At 44.6% G+C, this 17,255-nt stretch overlaps 1 protein-coding gene across 1 annotated transcript in view; it reads left to right on the forward strand.

Annotated features, from left to right (window-relative positions):
- Positions 1–4,951, forward strand: part of kcnh8 (potassium voltage-gated channel, subfamily H (eag-related), member 8) — an 80,465-nt gene extending 75,514 nt beyond the window's left edge. The window contains exon 15 of the mRNA XM_082185684.1: positions 1,313–4,951. Coding sequence (XP_082041810.1) covers positions 1,313–1,819 — 507 coding nt within the window. The 3' untranslated portion in view covers positions 1,820–4,951. The remainder of the gene's footprint in view (positions 1–1,312) is intronic.
- Positions 4,952–17,255: the final 12,304 nt, after the last annotated feature.

The following is a 17,255-nucleotide window of genomic DNA, read 5'->3' on the forward strand; positions in this document are numbered from 1 at the left end:
TGGTGACGTGTAACACAGACGCGCTGCGCAAAAACACTACGAGGTTCAACCAATCAACCTTAAATCAACCAATAATCAGGTAACAAGAGGACGGGGGCCGCTGGGTCAAAACCAAAGACTGACAGAAGAGCATATGGCACACAGAAACAAACAAAAGCCATGTGCTCACACAAACACACAAGACAAGACAGAAAAGCTCACAGCAAACAAACATGACCAAAGCCATGTGCTCACAAAAACACAAGACAAGACAAAAATGTAACCAATCGCACACGTTTCCGTTGAGTTTTGAGTTTGAGTGTGATGGCCAATCAGAAGCATTCAGATTAGTTTTATGTGTCATTTATGTGTCTAAAGAGCACGCAAGCATGACCTTGTGAAGATTGGGCTCGATCGGTCCCATTCTCTGCTCCCTTTCTGTATACAGTTTATTCCAGTTAATATAATTTATTCATCATGCTGATAAGATTATGTGTAGTCTTCATTTTCTAATGCGTAAAAAGCATTAATATAATTCATAAATGGTTGTTTTATCTATGTAGCCAGAATGATATACAGTTTCCCAAAACACAAAAACATTTATGTGTTGCCTATTCCTATTGTAGAAGTTTCAGTGGAATTGTATTTACTGAATGAGATTGATCTGTATTGGAAGCACAGTTGTTTTATTTACAGAACTACAGAATAGCACTTATCGCCCTTACATTTTCCCCAAAGATGTTAAGACGTCTTGTTTTGTATTACTAGAAATAAATTATAGCTACAGAAAATGCTGTAAATGTCTGATTCAGGTGTTTAAAAGGCAAAAGGTGCTTTACGCTGGGTCTTCCTGCTTTTTCTCACTCCCACAATCACATCCCTGATTATGGGAAGCGCGCTAGATGGCATTTAAACTTTGTCGGCTGAAGACCCAAGTTTGGTTTTGAAGACAAAAAACGTACCAAGCACAATGTTATATCACAATTCTTGATTTTCAACACACACCACCTTCTGTGTGGTCTAATGCCAATCAGAGCAGAAACGAAACCTGATTTTCTCCGGTCGTGTTCATATTTAAATTGTGTGAGCTTATTTCATCCATTAGATCGAAAGAGTTGAAAAAGCCCATACATTTACCTGTCCATAGACCCTCCCCTCACAGAAATCAGGGCAGAAGTAGTTAAATTAGACAAAAGAGACAGATTAAACCACCAGGTGTAAACGGGAATGTGTCTCCCTCGTCTACATGTGATCGGTCAACCAAAACCATCTTATTACCAGGTGTAAACAGGGCCTAAAGATCAAATGTGACACCTGTTTATATGTGTTACAGGTGAGCTCTCTCGGACAGGAGGTGGCTGAGCTGGGACGAGTCATGCGGAGTCTTGCCTTTCTCATTGAATCCATGATGGCCTCTCCTCAAACACCTGGTGTCTGTACATCCACATTTACCTCGGGACATCCCTCTCCTCCTATCCCCTTCCAGGGCCAAGGTTCTTCCTGGGCAAGCCCGCCTTTTCCTTCACCGATGCACCCTGGAATACGTCCGGGAGGACTTGTATCCCTTCCACTCAGGCCACAAGAACTGCAGCTGGTCTGCCCCACCTCGTCTCTCAGTTCCTTTCCCATCACTCTTTCCACATCCCCCCATATGGACAGATTCAAAGAGCCTTTATTGGCCCTGTCTCCGCACAGTGCAGTCGCTCGGACCCGCTCGAAGAGCCTGGAGACGCCTCTTCTGCAACATCATCAACACATCTCACATGCCCCTGGAACTTTACCCAGAGCTGGACAGCCATTGCTGGGAGAACGGGAGGATCTCAGGTCCCTGGGTTTGTAGCAATCAACCTTTAAAACGGACAAGTTCCACTGGAATCTGCGTGTTGACCTGGACTCAGGAATGGACTGATAAGATAAGTGGTACACGCACTGCCAAAGCCATGGAGCGTTGGTTCCTTCAAAGATATACGTGTTTACCATTTCAGTTTTAAGATAATCTCTTTAACGGCATGTCTTTCAATACTAGAAACTAAAGGGATATCTCCAATCAGGAAAACTACACTAAAACAATTTGGTGTAGAAACAATTTTCAATCTATAATTGCTAGTAAATTTAGCAATTAATTGCAAAGAAGCTGCAACTTACACATTTAATTAAATGTGAAGTAGAAATTCTTGTAAAACATACTCAATAATCTTTGTTTTATTTACAACTTTTTACAAAAATAATTTTTTTACAGTGTAATTTGAAGTTCCGACAGCAGACGGTTTACTAGAACCTGCTAAAACAAACGGTTTGTGATTAAGAGTCAACCAACATTTCATGTTCACTGCATTCATTATGTCCAAATACTGCTAATATGACAAACTTCAGGGGCCAGATCCATAAACACAGCCACTGTCTTAAGAACTAGCCTGACCAGCTAGCAGTTCATCAGTAGTGAGCAGGGTAATCAGTCTTGCTTTTCAGATTCAAATTAGATGTATCTACCTAACTTCTAAGACTTTTCTAAGCAGTTAATACTGTCATCCACAGCCTCAAAGTTTATCCTAACTATTGAATAAAGTCCATCACAAAATTACTTGATCCTCTCATTTAGTCAGATTAGCCATGTATGGTACAAAAATACAACGAATCTGCTTGTTTTAAAATGCTGTGTTTAACAAATTAACTAGTTGGTGGGTTGTCTGAACAATGAGTCAGTCTTAAGAAAACAATCATAATTTAAAATTGTCATGTTTGGTTTATTGGAGACTAATCCGACTAGTCATGCATATATGATAAGATGCTTAAAGAAACTGTCAACAATAAGATGACAGATATTCAATAAATAAGCTAAATAACTAACATTTAATTGCACAAAACCACCATAGTCCTCACATAAAATGGACTACGCATTATAAAGGGAACATTGCTCACAGTGGGCGATCAGAAGTTTGACAGTAATTGTTTTGGAATTTATTGTGGAAGATGGGGAATTCGTTACAGAAGCGGTGCTTTGATGGCTGTAGCGACGAGTCTTTAAAGGGAATGAATTTGGAGACAAAACTTCTTGGAGGGGTTTTTAAAGTGCTGGCTGTTAGACATTTAGCATGTTAAATCACAGCACAATGACAGCATGCTAAAAGCCTCTGAGAAGTCGCTTCCCCTTTCAAGTGCCACCGCTATAATGCTAAAGACAGAAACTGGTAAAACTTTGGTAAGGTTTGTTAAAATAAGTTAATGCATTTGGTATTATGAACTAACAATGAACAACTATTTTTACAGCATTAATCAGCATATTAATCAGCAGCACGTATTTGTTAGTTAATTTATAAATATATTAATTCATGTTAATTCATAATACATTAACTTATTTTTACAACTTATAATATTGAAAAACATTATAGGCGGCAAGGATGTTAACTAAAACTAGTAAAATTTTTTCATCAATTGAAATTAAGCTGAAATCAAATAAATATTAGATATAAATGAAAAATGATCATTATAAAAGGAAAAATTTAACTTAAAATTAGAAATGCTGCCTTAACTAAATGAAATATAAAACTTAAGCTTAAATGAAAATATAAAAATAAAAGCTAATTCAAAATATTAATAAATAATATAATACTAATAATCTAAAATAACAGAGGTTGGCAGATCACTGACATTCACACAGAACCTCTCAAGAGGTTGCAGAAATCCAACCTTTTGAGATGCATTTTTTTTTTCTAAAAATGTGGTGTGCGAGAAGATGCAAAATATGCGAGACACGAGGGCAATGATCAAACACATCCATTGAACAACAATGGAAAAGTAGCGCACCGGAATGGAAAAGCGTGTTCTGTGTGAACACTAGTTTTACACTGGTTGTCGCTGCATCCCATTGGTTGCTCGTTTGCATGAAGTAGGCAAAGAACCGAGCTCTTGCTGCTCATGTGACCAAAAATCGAATGACTTCAGGTCGCTTCAGATCACTTGCAGTGTAAAACGTCTCTTAAACCTTCACCAACAGTGTCATTATCAACTTCATCAAGACTGATTGATTGTTTGCTTTACATTTAAACTCATATGAACCACGAAAGCTGGTTTTAAAGCATCATTCTGATGGTTTCCGGGATATCCCTTTAGCTTCTTTTTATTTGTTGTTTTTAATTGCATGACTTCTGAAGAGGGTGGAGATTATACCCTTGCAGTAGGTTGTAGAGACGCCATGTAGGGTTGTATAGTAGACACCATAGAAGAGGAGAAATCTTTCTTTTCTCCTCTGCTTGGCCCTCAGGGCAGGATGGAGGAACAGCAGGGACGAGTCTTAAACGATGTTCGTACGCTGTATGCGAGTGCATGTTATTGACAATGCGTGCAAGTGCATTTGTGGGGGAAGCGGGGTTAGAATACTGTAGCCAAGTACTAAAGGGGTATTTATGACAGAGGTTTCTGAAGGAATGGTATCTGGGGCATGAAGGATGGGGGTGGGGTGGTCCAACGGTGGAGTTTATTATTAGTAGAAGTTGAATTGACATGGGGAAAGGGGGGTTTCTGTATGCTTGCTCTTTAGGACTGTTCTTGGGGGATTGGTTGCCGGTGGCAAAGTGGCCCCTGCTGTCAATCGTCTCTCTCTGGCACAGATGTGGTCTGTCTGCTTTGCCTGTCTGTCTCTCTTTCTGTCTTTCTCTGCTCACTTTTCTCCCATTTCACAGTCATAATCTGGGAAAATATTGCAACCCTCTTACTCCTGTTTCCACCATTGACCTTACGTAGTCATTCATTTAAAGGGATAGTTCACCAATATATGAATATTGTCACCATTTACTCACTTACTCATGTCCTTCTAAACCTGCATGACTTTCTTTCTTCGGTGGAACAATCAAAATAAATTAATTTATTTTAATAACATTTAAGATTTTATTTTCCATACATTGAAAACATATTCTCAAACTTTAAAAGACTTTCCAGATTATCCTAATTAAAGTTATGAACTAATAACCTTCCTTTCCACTTAATATTAAAATGTTATTTTTAATTAGTCAAGTTTAAATTTAGTGTAGTCTTCATTAGTTTTCATCTCTATCTATTTTTCTTGGTTTCTGTTTATTTATTTATACTTATTATTTGTGGAAATTTTTTGTGTTATTTTAGTTTTGAAATCCTAAAAATGTAAATGTGAACACAAATGTATTTTAGTTTAGTTTTCAATAGTTTTCACTCTATCGTTGTGCATTTTGGATCCGTTTCAGTTTGTTTATTAATTTATTAATTAATTTATTTGAGATAATTTTTGTTTTATTTGTTGTTTTATTTGTTGTTTTAGTTAGCTTGAGTCATGAAAATGTGTTTTAGATCAATTTTCTTCTTTTTTCTTTTTTTTATGTTAATAATTATGATATTGGTTTGATGTTAATGCCACCAAATTGTATTGTTTCTTAAGTTTCTCTTAACCAAACAAAGGAAATTTCAGAAGAAAGTGAAGCGTTTCAAAAATATGCGGTTTGTGTAAAAAAGGAAGTCTACATAATTTGGAACATGTGAGCGAATAGATGATATCAGAATTTCTATTTTGTGGTGAACTGTCCACTTAACTGTTCGACTCTCATTCTATATGCATTCTGGATGTTTTATACAGTCTCTTTTACCCTGTTATTGGAAAACTGCATGTCAGACTTTAAAGGGTGACTGATATAGCCAATACTGTATTTATTCTACTTGACGTTTCAGGTATAATATCATGACATTTTTTTTACCTTTTTAAAAGTGTTTATTATATAATATATCATCTAAACCGGCCCCCATCACTGCCTTGAGTCAGCTTGATATTTCCTCCCACAATTCTAGACAGACTGTGTCTTCTTGCCCCTTCTTACAGAACTCCTCCTCTCCATCCATCCGACAGTCACAGGAAGGCGATATGCCAAGCTTGAGCAAGGGGGTTTACATTTTTATATTTCCATGAATGTATCTCAATTAAAGGTGTATTTTTGTACCTCTAAAAACAGAGGAAAGCTTCTGGAATCGTGAAAAGACTGCTGGGAACGGATGCGATATGTTTGGCTATTGGAAGAATTGTGGGAAACATTCTAATGCAACAATGAATCTCGACGCAGCTCTCTCACTGTCTCGATGGCTTTGTGAAACTCTCCTCTCTCCAATACTACTGGGAATGTAATCACGTTATTTAAATTCTTTTTGTTTTGATATTATTAGAGAAAAACCTGTAATGCAAATAAATGACTAGCTATTGACTAACACAGATATATTGTGCATGTTTCCTACTCTTGTTCTGACACAAATGTATATCAGAGAGGCTGACGTAAAGTTCAAATCAGTGCCTCATTATTCAAAGGTAATGTTGAACATTTGCCAATAAGCTAACATAAAACATAATATTGAATAGTCAGGAATAATGTTTAAATAAAAGTCATACTTATAAATTATAATAAACACTAATATATTAATAAAATGTAAATATTTATAAGCTGATCCGTCCATATACATTTAGTTTTTTTAAAGTTTTATTTTACTATTCAGTCATCATCAGCAGTGTTAGATCATGCCAACAAAAATGTATGGAATTCAAGTTGATTTGTCAAACCGTTCTCGAATAACACAAGAACGAATTCGACAAAGTGCCCGCCAAAATGAACGTGAGGCTATATCACCGCAATGCCTTAGCGTATTCTGAGCAAACTTGGTGTGTTTTATGACAACCATGACCTGAGGCCGCATGCACAGTTTCGGTGCAGTGCCCCCTAGTGGTCAGGAGATATGAAACAGCTTGGCCAAAAACCACAAAAATGGCGTCGTTAGATTTGGTTAAACTTCAGCATGCCAAGTTGAACAATACCGACAATACCCAATTTTCCTATATTGGCCATTTTAGGCGTCGGCCATTTTAATTTTTTTCCTTTCTTAAAATGCTATATTTTACGAACGCGTTGACGTATCATTGTGAAACTCAGTATGTGTCTTCGGCAAAATTCGGGGCAGTGTCACCTTGTGGTCAAAAGTTATGCTAATAGCTTTTGATTAAATTAGTCTATTATAATGATCTATGATTATAATATCTGGTCTTATTAAATTCCTCGGGTCATGCCGAGAACATAGATACCAATTTTGCCGTAGTCAGCCAAACAACCATTAAATTAAATTACTAGTGTAGTCATGCCATTTTGCCTAAAATCATCTTAAAATATATTTAATCGCTCATTGTTGCAGTTGGTCTGATAATTCCAGGCATGTTGGCATGACTTATCGTGTTCTTTGTGTTTGGCCCCGATAATTGCTGCTTGCAGCTATATTTTAATTTGAAATTGCTTGATGGGTTCAGTTTTTTTTATCCTTTGTTGATATAATTCCTATTGAACTGGGAATTTTCTTTCAAAAAGATTTCTATTTAAATAGCCAATCAGCCTTAGTTACAAAGCCATAAATAATTATTTGCCACTTGTTAAAGTGTAAACATTAGCAGAATTGTGTGGGGAAAAGGTCCATTGTCTATTGCCAATAGTGTAGTGATAAATGAAGCACAGGTCAAGCAGCTGTCTGTTGGTCATCATGGCGAATTCACATGACTATATGAACCCCATGCAAAAAACATTTGCGAATTTTTTGTCATCATGCAGAATTCCCAATCGCTGTGGATTCCATACATTCCAGTAATGACTGGATTTTGCCCACGAAAAATTCGCCAAACAACAGTAAATGTGATCTATTGCAGGGAAGGGACATTCTCATAAAGCGCATCTGATTGGACAGACATCTGTGCAGTGCAGGATGAGTCATCAATATTTTTAGGTCGCTTTCCCAGAAGAGAAATAATGAAATTATTAGCATATATATCTGCTAAAAGAACATTAAATGGCCTTAAGACTAACACATATGGATTAAAAGCCACAAAATTCCCATTTTGAATTCATCTTTAACAATGGAAAGAGTTAAAAAAAATTAAATAAAAAATATTCAAAGGCATCAAACGTTTATAATTGAACATTTCTCCAGTCTCCCATACTTTATGTGCTTTGCTGAGTATCAAACTGTTATGGTTAGAGTATGTTTGAATGTTTGCGTGTGTGCACTTGCCATGATTTCTGACTGCCAACGTGTGACAGATGTCTTGAATGCAAGCGTCAGGGAACGCAGACTCGCACGCATGCCAGACGCCACCAGTGTGTGCCTTTCTGTCGCCACCGCCACGGTTCATTTGAGGAGAATACCACATGTTGACAGGTCTCCATGGTTACTGGAACAACTGTAAACTGAAACAAATGGAGAAGAGATGAGGTAAGGTAGGTCAGAGAGATGGAAAGAAATGGATAGAGAGTGAGAAAATAACGGGGAAAAGGAAATTGGGTGATGCAAGAGACAAGAAAGAGGATACTGATTGTTGTAGACAGGCGATTGTTGCAGGTATTTTGGCCATTTTGAACACATACAGTACATTAGTGCCCAAAAAAAAAAAAAAAAATTTTATTGCTTTAAAGCCACACCGTGGACTTTGTGACCTAAAGAGTTGACGCATACAAGTTATTTTAAATGATTCCTCAGGCCAATATACAGCGTTTGACACTATTAATGCTCCGAGCGGGGCTGCCCTCTTGAAATACCGCCTATGTAAGTTTGGAGAAGACGGACCGTCGTTGGCCAGGTCATGTGACCTGGAGAACGTATCGCTTTACGGCCATCACGTGACCATAGGCTCTGATATACTCATGGAGCAGACTTTTGCGACAGTGCTGCGGCGCTTGTGGCCTCTAGGGGCGCTAGACGTGAAAGTTACAGGTCTAGCGCCCCTAGCGCCCGCAAAAGTTCCGCGGTGTGGCTTTAAGCAAGTAATAATTGTATTAATCAAAAGTGCCAGTAAAGATATTTATAATGTTACAAAAGATTTCTATTTCAAAGCAACTGTTATCAACAATGATAATAATATGAAATGTTTCTTGTGCAGCAAATCAGCAATCTAGAATTATTTCTGAAGGGTCATGTGACACTGAACACTGAAGTAATGACTGCTGAAAATTCAGCTTTACCATCACAGGAATAAATTACATTTTATGATATATTCAAATAGAAAGCAATTTTTTTTTAATTGTAATATTATTTCACAATATTACTGTTTATACTGTATTTTTCCATCAAATAAATGGCAAATCTTATCGACCCCAAACTTTTGAACGGACATGAAATCAAAATGACCTTATTTATTTTATTACCGTAATTCATGTTTCTGGTCTTATTGTGCACAGTTCATCAACTGTTTTTTCTTTTTTTGGCAAACTTTTACAAAACATTTTTCACTATCCAGTCAACTTTTGATAGGTAAAATTTGGGCCTGTCCTATATTATTTCTCATTTCTCTCAAAAACATCATTTATTGAAGTAAAAAGGGTTGTGAACAGCGTTTCATGTTCACCTTAACAATGTCCTGAGGTGAATGTGAAAGAGAATGTGAGGTGTTTCGTTCTCTGCATCGGAACATTCACTTCTGCACTTCATCCATATTTAATTACACTGTAAAAACACAGCTTCTGTTTTTCCCTGCAGGTACGACACTTCACACATTGAGCAGTCATTATCCTACTCACCGGCTGTACCTGAGTCACAGACAAAAAAAAGGTGGACAGGATGAGTATTAGAGATGGGGGGAGGGGTGACAGTGCAGGGATGGAGAAGGCAGTAAAAATAAACGAAAAAAGCTGAGCCAGAAAGATATTTATAGTTTGATAAGAGAACAAGGTACTTGATGCAGAGAGAGTCTGTGGAACTTTTGATTACCTTCATAGTTTCTCTGCAAGCAACTGATTTCTCTCTCTCTCTGTGCGTGTGTGTGTGTGTGTGTGTGTGTGTGTGTGTGTGTGTGTGTGTGTGTGTGTGTGTGTGTGTGCGCTTATGTGTGACAGGAACAATAACGCTATTCACTGTTTTCTGATAGCCCTGACCCAAATACAGTGGCTATTCTTCACTTTGCCCATCCATTAATGTGTACAATACATCTCTTCCATTGAAATGAGTACATGCTCTTACAGAAAAGAACCAGGGTTTTTCAAACACAGCCGTCTCAGTATGTATTTAGAAATTTGTTCATTAATGCGTTTGGAACAAGGTCAAACTCTTAATATCATCAAAAATGATAGTTACAATGACAAAACTGTTAAAGCTGGGTCATGTCAATATTTTTCAAAATGCTGCAACTAATTTCAGTACTTGCTATTTTTTTAATAAGAAATATAATTCTGCTTCAGTCAAATAATGCATGCCAAAGTGTCTCAGGTTACAAATGTAACCATGGTTCCCTGTGAAGGGAAACGAGACACTGCATCCTCTAGAGTAGAGACCTGCGGATTATCTGTTATTAAAACATCAACATTCACAAACCACTGTTAATTTAACATAAAAGCAAGCAGGCTACTGCATGCATGGTTTGGCATGACAGAAAGCGTGCAAAGTGTGCTCCCTTAATAATTCCAAAAAAGCTGACTGCACAATGAATCTTTTATAATGTCTGCACTTTGTTATAATCAGAGGATTTGTCAGCATGCAGAATTCAGCACTGAAAAAATCTCTGTTTTGACCAGTGAGTGGATTCTATCTTAAATGCATCTGATTGGCCATTGCATTCAAGAAATCAACAAATATGTCTGTGATTGGCTACATTGCACAACGCTGCAAAAACATTTTATGAATAGAAACTCTGCCTGTAAATCATTTTTATTTTGTTTTAGTTGTTCTTGTTGCTTTTGTGCAACAGATGAATAACGATTTATTTGTTTTTAGAAGTTTTATTTTTTTGATATTTCTACCAGCAGCCATGTCACCCTGTAGCCCAAGACCGGTTGCCCACTGAAGCTAAGCAGGGCTGAGCCTGGTTAGTACCTGGATGGGAGACCTCCTGAGAAAACCAGGTTGCCGCTGGAAGAGGTGTTAGTGAGGCCAGCAGGGGGCGCTCACCCTGTGGTCTGTGTGGGTCCTAATGCCCCAGTATAGTGATGGGGACACTATACTGTCAAAAGAGCACCGTCCTTCGGATGAGACGTTAAACCGAGGTCCTGACTCTCTGTGGTCATTAAAAATCCCAGGATGTCTTTCGAAAGAGTAGGGGTGTAACCCCGGCATCCTGGCCAAATTTGCCTAGTGGCCTCTGTCCATCATGGCCTCCTAATCATCCTCATATACTGATTGGTTTCATCACTGTCTCCTCTCCACCAGTAAGCTGGTGTGTGGTGGGCGTTCTGGCGCAGTATGGCTGCCGTCGCATCATCCAAGTGGATGCTGCACATTGGTGGTGGTTGAGGTGATTCCCCCCTTCTATGTAAAGCGCTTTGAGTGCAGAGAAAAGCGCTATATAAATGTAATGAATTATTATTATTATTATTACTTTGCGGGAGTCCCGCAAATCGTTTTATTCTCCCGCAACCCGCACACACACGAGTGCCTTACCACCCGCTCCCGCACTCGGCTATCAAATCTAGTCCCGCACCGCACTCTGTTGCGTTGGGTCCCGCAGTAGTGCAGGTCTCTACTCTAGTGGACACTTTGGGGAATGCCTTCAGCGTTACCGGTGTCTGAAGCACGTGTAAAAACATGACAATGTCCTTGACGTCATTACTGGTGCGACCGTGAGTATATAAGGGCACCTATATTAGACATCATCAACTTCTTTGTCGGAAGGAGACGTAGACAGGCAGGCCCGATGCACGGCAGAGAGACGCAGTGTCTCTTTTCCCTTCTTAGGGAACCGTGGCTACATGTGTAACCTGAGACATTCCCTTTCGAATGGGAACTTGCTCTGTGTCCTCTAGAGGACACTTTGGGGAACAAAAGGAATGACTGCCTAAATGGCTGTGACAAGCACAAAACAAAGCTCAGATTCCCTTACTCCACAGATTCCCTTAGTCCACTGAACTGTCAGTGACATTTATTCCCTATGGCCACCACCCAAGCTCCAATTAATTTAGCTTCTTAATTTAGACAAGCGGAGTTCAATGGTCTGGCAATGCTAGCCTCTGCGCTAGACATTATCTTTAAGGGAATACTGGCACAGGAAAACAATGGTTCCCTTTCGTCCTGGGAACTCCAACGTGTCGTCGGGGGAGTTCCCTGACGAATTGGGATCACGCTAGGGAGCCAATTGCCTTCGAGAGAAATAAAAACGAGCCAATGGAGATTGGCATGCAAGATTTGCATTCCGCGACCCGCCTACCAGCGCGGGTATAAAGGCGGAAGTAAACATTGCGCAATGCTTTTTGCTTCGGAGCCATCCAGTGTGAGTCTCTGTGTGAGCTGCTGTTTTTTGCCCGAAAGAGTTTTCAAAAACGACGAGAAGAAGCCTAAAGAAGACGAGAAGATCCTCTGGTGCTGGTGTGACGGCGCTTTAGCGATCATCGCGTTCTGCCGCCGGCCGAACTTCCTCTTTAAAAAAGAGCTGTTTTAACGGCTGGTATTGGGTGAGTGCAGCACACGGGCTTGCAGTTTCCCCGTCGTGTCTGCCGCGGTGGTCCCTCGGTGCTTCGGCACGTCAACAGAGTATTTCTTCTCTTTCTCTTCTTCTCTTTTCTCTTTTGTTTCCTTTCTAAAAGAGCATCACGGGCGTTTCGCGTCCTTTTCAGGATGTCGTTTCACCCGTGCGTTTCTGGATGCGGTCGACTTCTCCCTCAGGAAGATGGCCATAAACACTGCCTCTAGTGTTTGGGCTTAAGACACGCTGAGGCAGCGTTTGTGGATGAGTCGTGTTCTCATTGCGGGAACATGACTCTGGCGATGCTGCGTTCGAGACTGCGAACCCTGAAACATGGGGGAGTCCCTTCAGAGAATCCCCGATCTAGTTCGTCTGCCGGTTCAGTTCGGCAGGCGGCTACTTCGGTGATTCCTGTTGGTGAGCGTATGAGGATTACAGTGAAGAATGTTCCGTCTGGTGAAAGATCCTCATGGGCTTCTCACTCCTCTAGTAGCTCGCTGCCATTGGTGGTCCCGGCGGAGCTTCCGGGGCCGTCTCGTGCGGTTCCAGTTGTCTCCTTCGGGGCGCCGCCTGAGGATCAGATGTCGATCGCGGCATCGGATGAAGAGCGGTCATCTTCTGGTGATGACTCAGCGGGTCTACCCCCTTCGGGTGTGGTGGCTGCGGCTGAGCCGGATCCGGAAATGGCCGCTATGCTCGAAAGGGCGGGCGCGAAGGTCGGGCTCGTGTGGAACCCTCCACCGGGTCCCGAACCCTCGCGGCTGGATGATTGGTGTCTCGGAGGGGGCCGTGCTGTTGCCCCGCGGCCCGCTCCAGTACCATTCTTCCCTGAAGTACATGAGGAGTTGAGGAAGTCTTGGCTGGCCCCTCTGGCGACCAGGCGTAGGCAACCTCGCTCCTCCTTCCTCACCACCCTCGACGGCGGGGCGGCGCATGGGTACGAGGGAATCCCCCCAGTGGAGCGGTCGGTTGCGATGCAGCTGTGTCCGAAGACCGCTTCCACTTGGCGGGGTGCCCCTTCACTCCCCCCCCCCGCGCCTGTAAGTTTTCCTCTGGTCTGACCAGGGATGCTTACATGGCGTGTGGAGACGCATGGCGCTGCTTCAAGTCCATCAGGCCAAAGCACTCCATGACTTGCAGGCGGGTGGTCCCGACCCAGCTCTGCTGCAGGAGTTGCGTGCGGCGACGGACTTCGCCCTCTGGGCGACGAAAGTCACCGCACGTTCACTGGGTCGGGCGATGTCCACCTTGGTGGTCCAGGAGCGCCACCTGTGGCTTACCCTTGCAGATATGCGCGATGTTGAGAAGAACAAACTTCTCAACTTCCCCATATCCCAAGGCGGCCTCTTCGGCGACGCGGTGGAGAGCTTTGCCCAAGAGTTCTCCGCCGCCCAGAAGCAGTCGGAAGCAATACGGCATGTCCTGCACAGGAAACGGGCTGCTGCTGGCCCGTCTACTGTTGCCGTAGAGCCTCCGGCTGCTTCCCGTCGCCGAGGACATCCTTCTGCGCCAGCTCCTCCTTCAGGGCAGCAGTCCAACCCTGGAGGGCGGAAGTCTGGTCGCAAGAGGACGGCCCAGCCCGCTCAGGCGCCCCCGGCCCCTTCCCGTAAAAAGAAGGGAGGGAAGCGTTCCTGAGACGGGCGACCTGAGGGAGAACCTGGATGCTGCTCTTCAGGAGGGTGCCTCTGCACACCTCCTTCCCCCGGGGGAGGGCCGGGCGGAGAATTTTTTGTTTCTTTCTGTTCCGCCGCTGACCCCAAAATTTCATTAAAAGAGCAGTTTCTACCTTCTCCTTCAGGTCATCCACGGTCGAGACTGGTGGGCACACAGTCTCCTCCACCCAAGAGGGCCAGGATGGCAGTGGATACCATCTCCGAGCGGCATCGCTCCAGTTCCCCTCTTCCCAGTCTGCGGATAGCATCTGAGGCTGCGTCGCTCCTGTCTGCGGTTGGGCCCGGAGGCGCAGAGACCAGTTCACGAGGAGGCAGGACCTCGTTCCTTGTCTCTCCCCCTCCCCTCGCCACTGGGCAGCCCGCAGCAGAATGCTCACGGGCCTTCTCTGCCGTCTGCCCCCCGGGGGAAACAGGTTGGCGTCAAGTTCCACGCCCAGACCCCGCTCTCGGTCGCTATTGTGCCACCGGAGCCGGGTCCCTGTCTTCCGCCTCGCTGCCCCTCCGCGGGTACGCCGGTGGGTCGGGTGGGCTCGTTGGGACGGTTTCTGGAGGCCTGGCTAGAGCTTCCAACTCCATCCTGATGGCTCATCCGCACCATCCGGTTCAGCTATGCAATTCAATTTGCACGCCGGCCTCCCAAGTTCAGGGGCGTCCACTTCACCCGTGTGCGGTCTGTGGATGCTCCTGTCTTGCAGAAAGAGATCGACGTCCTGCTGGCGAAGGACGCGATCGAGCCGGTCCCTCCTGCCGAGATGAGGTCCGGGTTTTACAGCCCATACTTCATTGTATCGAAGAAAGGCGGTGGGTTACGGCCAATCCTGGACCTGCGAGTTTTGAATCGGGCCCTGCACAAACTCCCGTTCAAAATGCTTACACAGAAGCGCATTTTCGAATGCATCCGTCCCCAGGATTGGTTTGCAGCGATCGACCTGAAGGACGCGTACTTTCACGTCTCGATTCTTCCTCGACACAGACCGTTTCTACGGTTTGCGTTCGAGGGTCGAGCGTATCAGTACAAGGTCCTACCCCTCGGGCTGGCCCTGTCGCCCCGTGTCTTCACGAAAGTCGCGGAGGCGGCCATTGTTCCCATGAGAGAACAAGGCGTTCGCATCCTCAACTATCTCGACGACTGGCTCATTCTAGCTCACTCGCGAGATGTGTTGTGCGATCACAGGGACATGGTGCTTCGGCACCTCAGCCGGTTGGGGCTTCAGGTCAACTGGGACAAGAGCAAACTCTGCCCCGTGCAGAGGATCTCTTATCTCGGTATGGAACTGGACTCGGTCGCCCAGACTGCGCGCCTCACGGAGGAGCGCGTCCAGTCAGTGCTCACCTGCCTCAGGTCTTTTCGAGGCAGGACAGCGGTTCCACTGAAACAATTTCAGAGGCTCCTGGGGCATATCGCAGCCGCAGTAACGCCGCTCGGTCTGTTACATATGAGACCGCTTCAGCGCTGGCTTCACGATCGAGTCCCGAGGTGGGCGTGGCAGAGCGGTACGCTCCGGGTCAAAGTTACCCTGCGCTGTCGCCAAACCTTCTTCCCATGGTCGGACCCTGTGTTTCTACGGGCCGGAGTGCCCTTAGTCCAGGTTTCCAGGCATGCTGTGGTTTTCACGGATGCCTCTGCCATGGGTTGGGGGGCCACGTACAACGGGCATGCAGTCTCGGGTCTGTGGACGGGGCCCCAGCTGCATTGGCACATCAACTGCCTAGAGTTGCAAGCAGTACGCCTAGCTTTGTGTCGCCTCAAGGGGTTTCTCAGACACAAGCACGTACTGGTCCGTACGGACAGCACTGCGACCGTTGCGTACATCAACCATCAAGGTGGTCTACACTCCCGTCGTATGTCGCGACTCGCCTCCCACCTTCTCCTATGGAGTCAGAAGCATCTGAGGTCGCTTCGTGCCGTTCATGTTCCAGGGGAGCTCAACCGTGTGGCAGACGAGCTCTCACGGCTGCCTCCCCTGCCAGGAGAATGGCACAGGTAGACCTGTTTGCCTCTCCAGACACGACCCATTGCCAGTGGTTTTACTCCCTGACCGAGGGGACCCTCGGCACGGATGCCCTGGCACACAGTTGGCCCTGGGACCTGCGCAAGTATGCGTTTCCCCCAGTGAGCCTTCTTGCACAGACCCTGTGCAAGGTCAGGGAGGACGAGGAGCAGGTCCTGTTAGTGGCGCCGTATTGGCCCACCAGGACTTGGTTCACGGAACTCATGCTCCTCGCGACAGCCCCTCCTTGGCCGATTCCTCTGAGGAAGGACCTCCTTTCTCAGAGACGGGGCACTCTATGGCACCCGCGACCAGACCTCTGGAAACTCCATGTCTGGTCCCTGGACGGGACGCGGAGGTTCTAGATGGCCTGCCACAGGCAGTGGTAGACACCATCACTTCCGCTAGAGCCCCCTCTACGAGGCGCCTCTATGCGTTGAAGTGGAACCTGTTCGTCGATTGGTGTTCCTCCCGTCAGGAGGACCCCCGAACTTGCCCGAATAGAGTCGTGCTTTCCTTCCTGCAAGATGGGTTGGAGCGAAGGCTGTCTCCCTCCACCCTCAAAGTGTATGTCGCTGCAATAGCAGCGCATCACGATGCAGTAGAAGGTAAGTCTTTGGGGAAGCATGACCTGATCATCAGATTCCTTAAGGGTGCTAGGAGGTTAAATCCACCTTGTGTTTTGCACTCTGTACCCTCTTGGGACCTAGCTCTGGTTCTTAGAGCTCTTCAAAGTCCTCCTTTTGAGCCCTTGTCAACAGTTGAGTTGAATATCCTGTCCATTAAGACAGCGCTCCTGTTGGCATTGGCTTCTTTCAAGAGGGTCTGGGATCTGCAGGCTTTTTCGGTCGACGAATCGTGCCTAGAGTTCGGTCCGGGCCTTTCTCATGTTGTATTGAGACCCCGGCTCGGATATGTGCCCAAGGTTCCTACCACTCCCTTCGTGGACCAGGTAGTGAACCTGCAAGCGCTGCCCCAGGAGGAGGCAGACCCAGCCCTAGCTTTTCTCTGTCCCGTCCGCGCCTTGCGGGTTTATATTGACAGAACGCAAAGCTTCAGAACCTCAGATCAGCTCTTTGTCTGTTATGGAGGCCAGCAGAAGGAGAAGGCTGTCTCCAAGCAGAGGTTAGCCCACTGGTTAGTGGATGCTATCACCCGAGCGTATGAGTCTCTGGGTGAGCCTTG

Source organism: Leuciscus leuciscus (genome assembly GCF_965113295.1).
Source record: "Leuciscus leuciscus genome assembly, chromosome: 12".
NCBI lineage: Eukaryota > Metazoa > Chordata > Actinopteri > Cypriniformes > Leuciscidae > Leuciscus > Leuciscus leuciscus.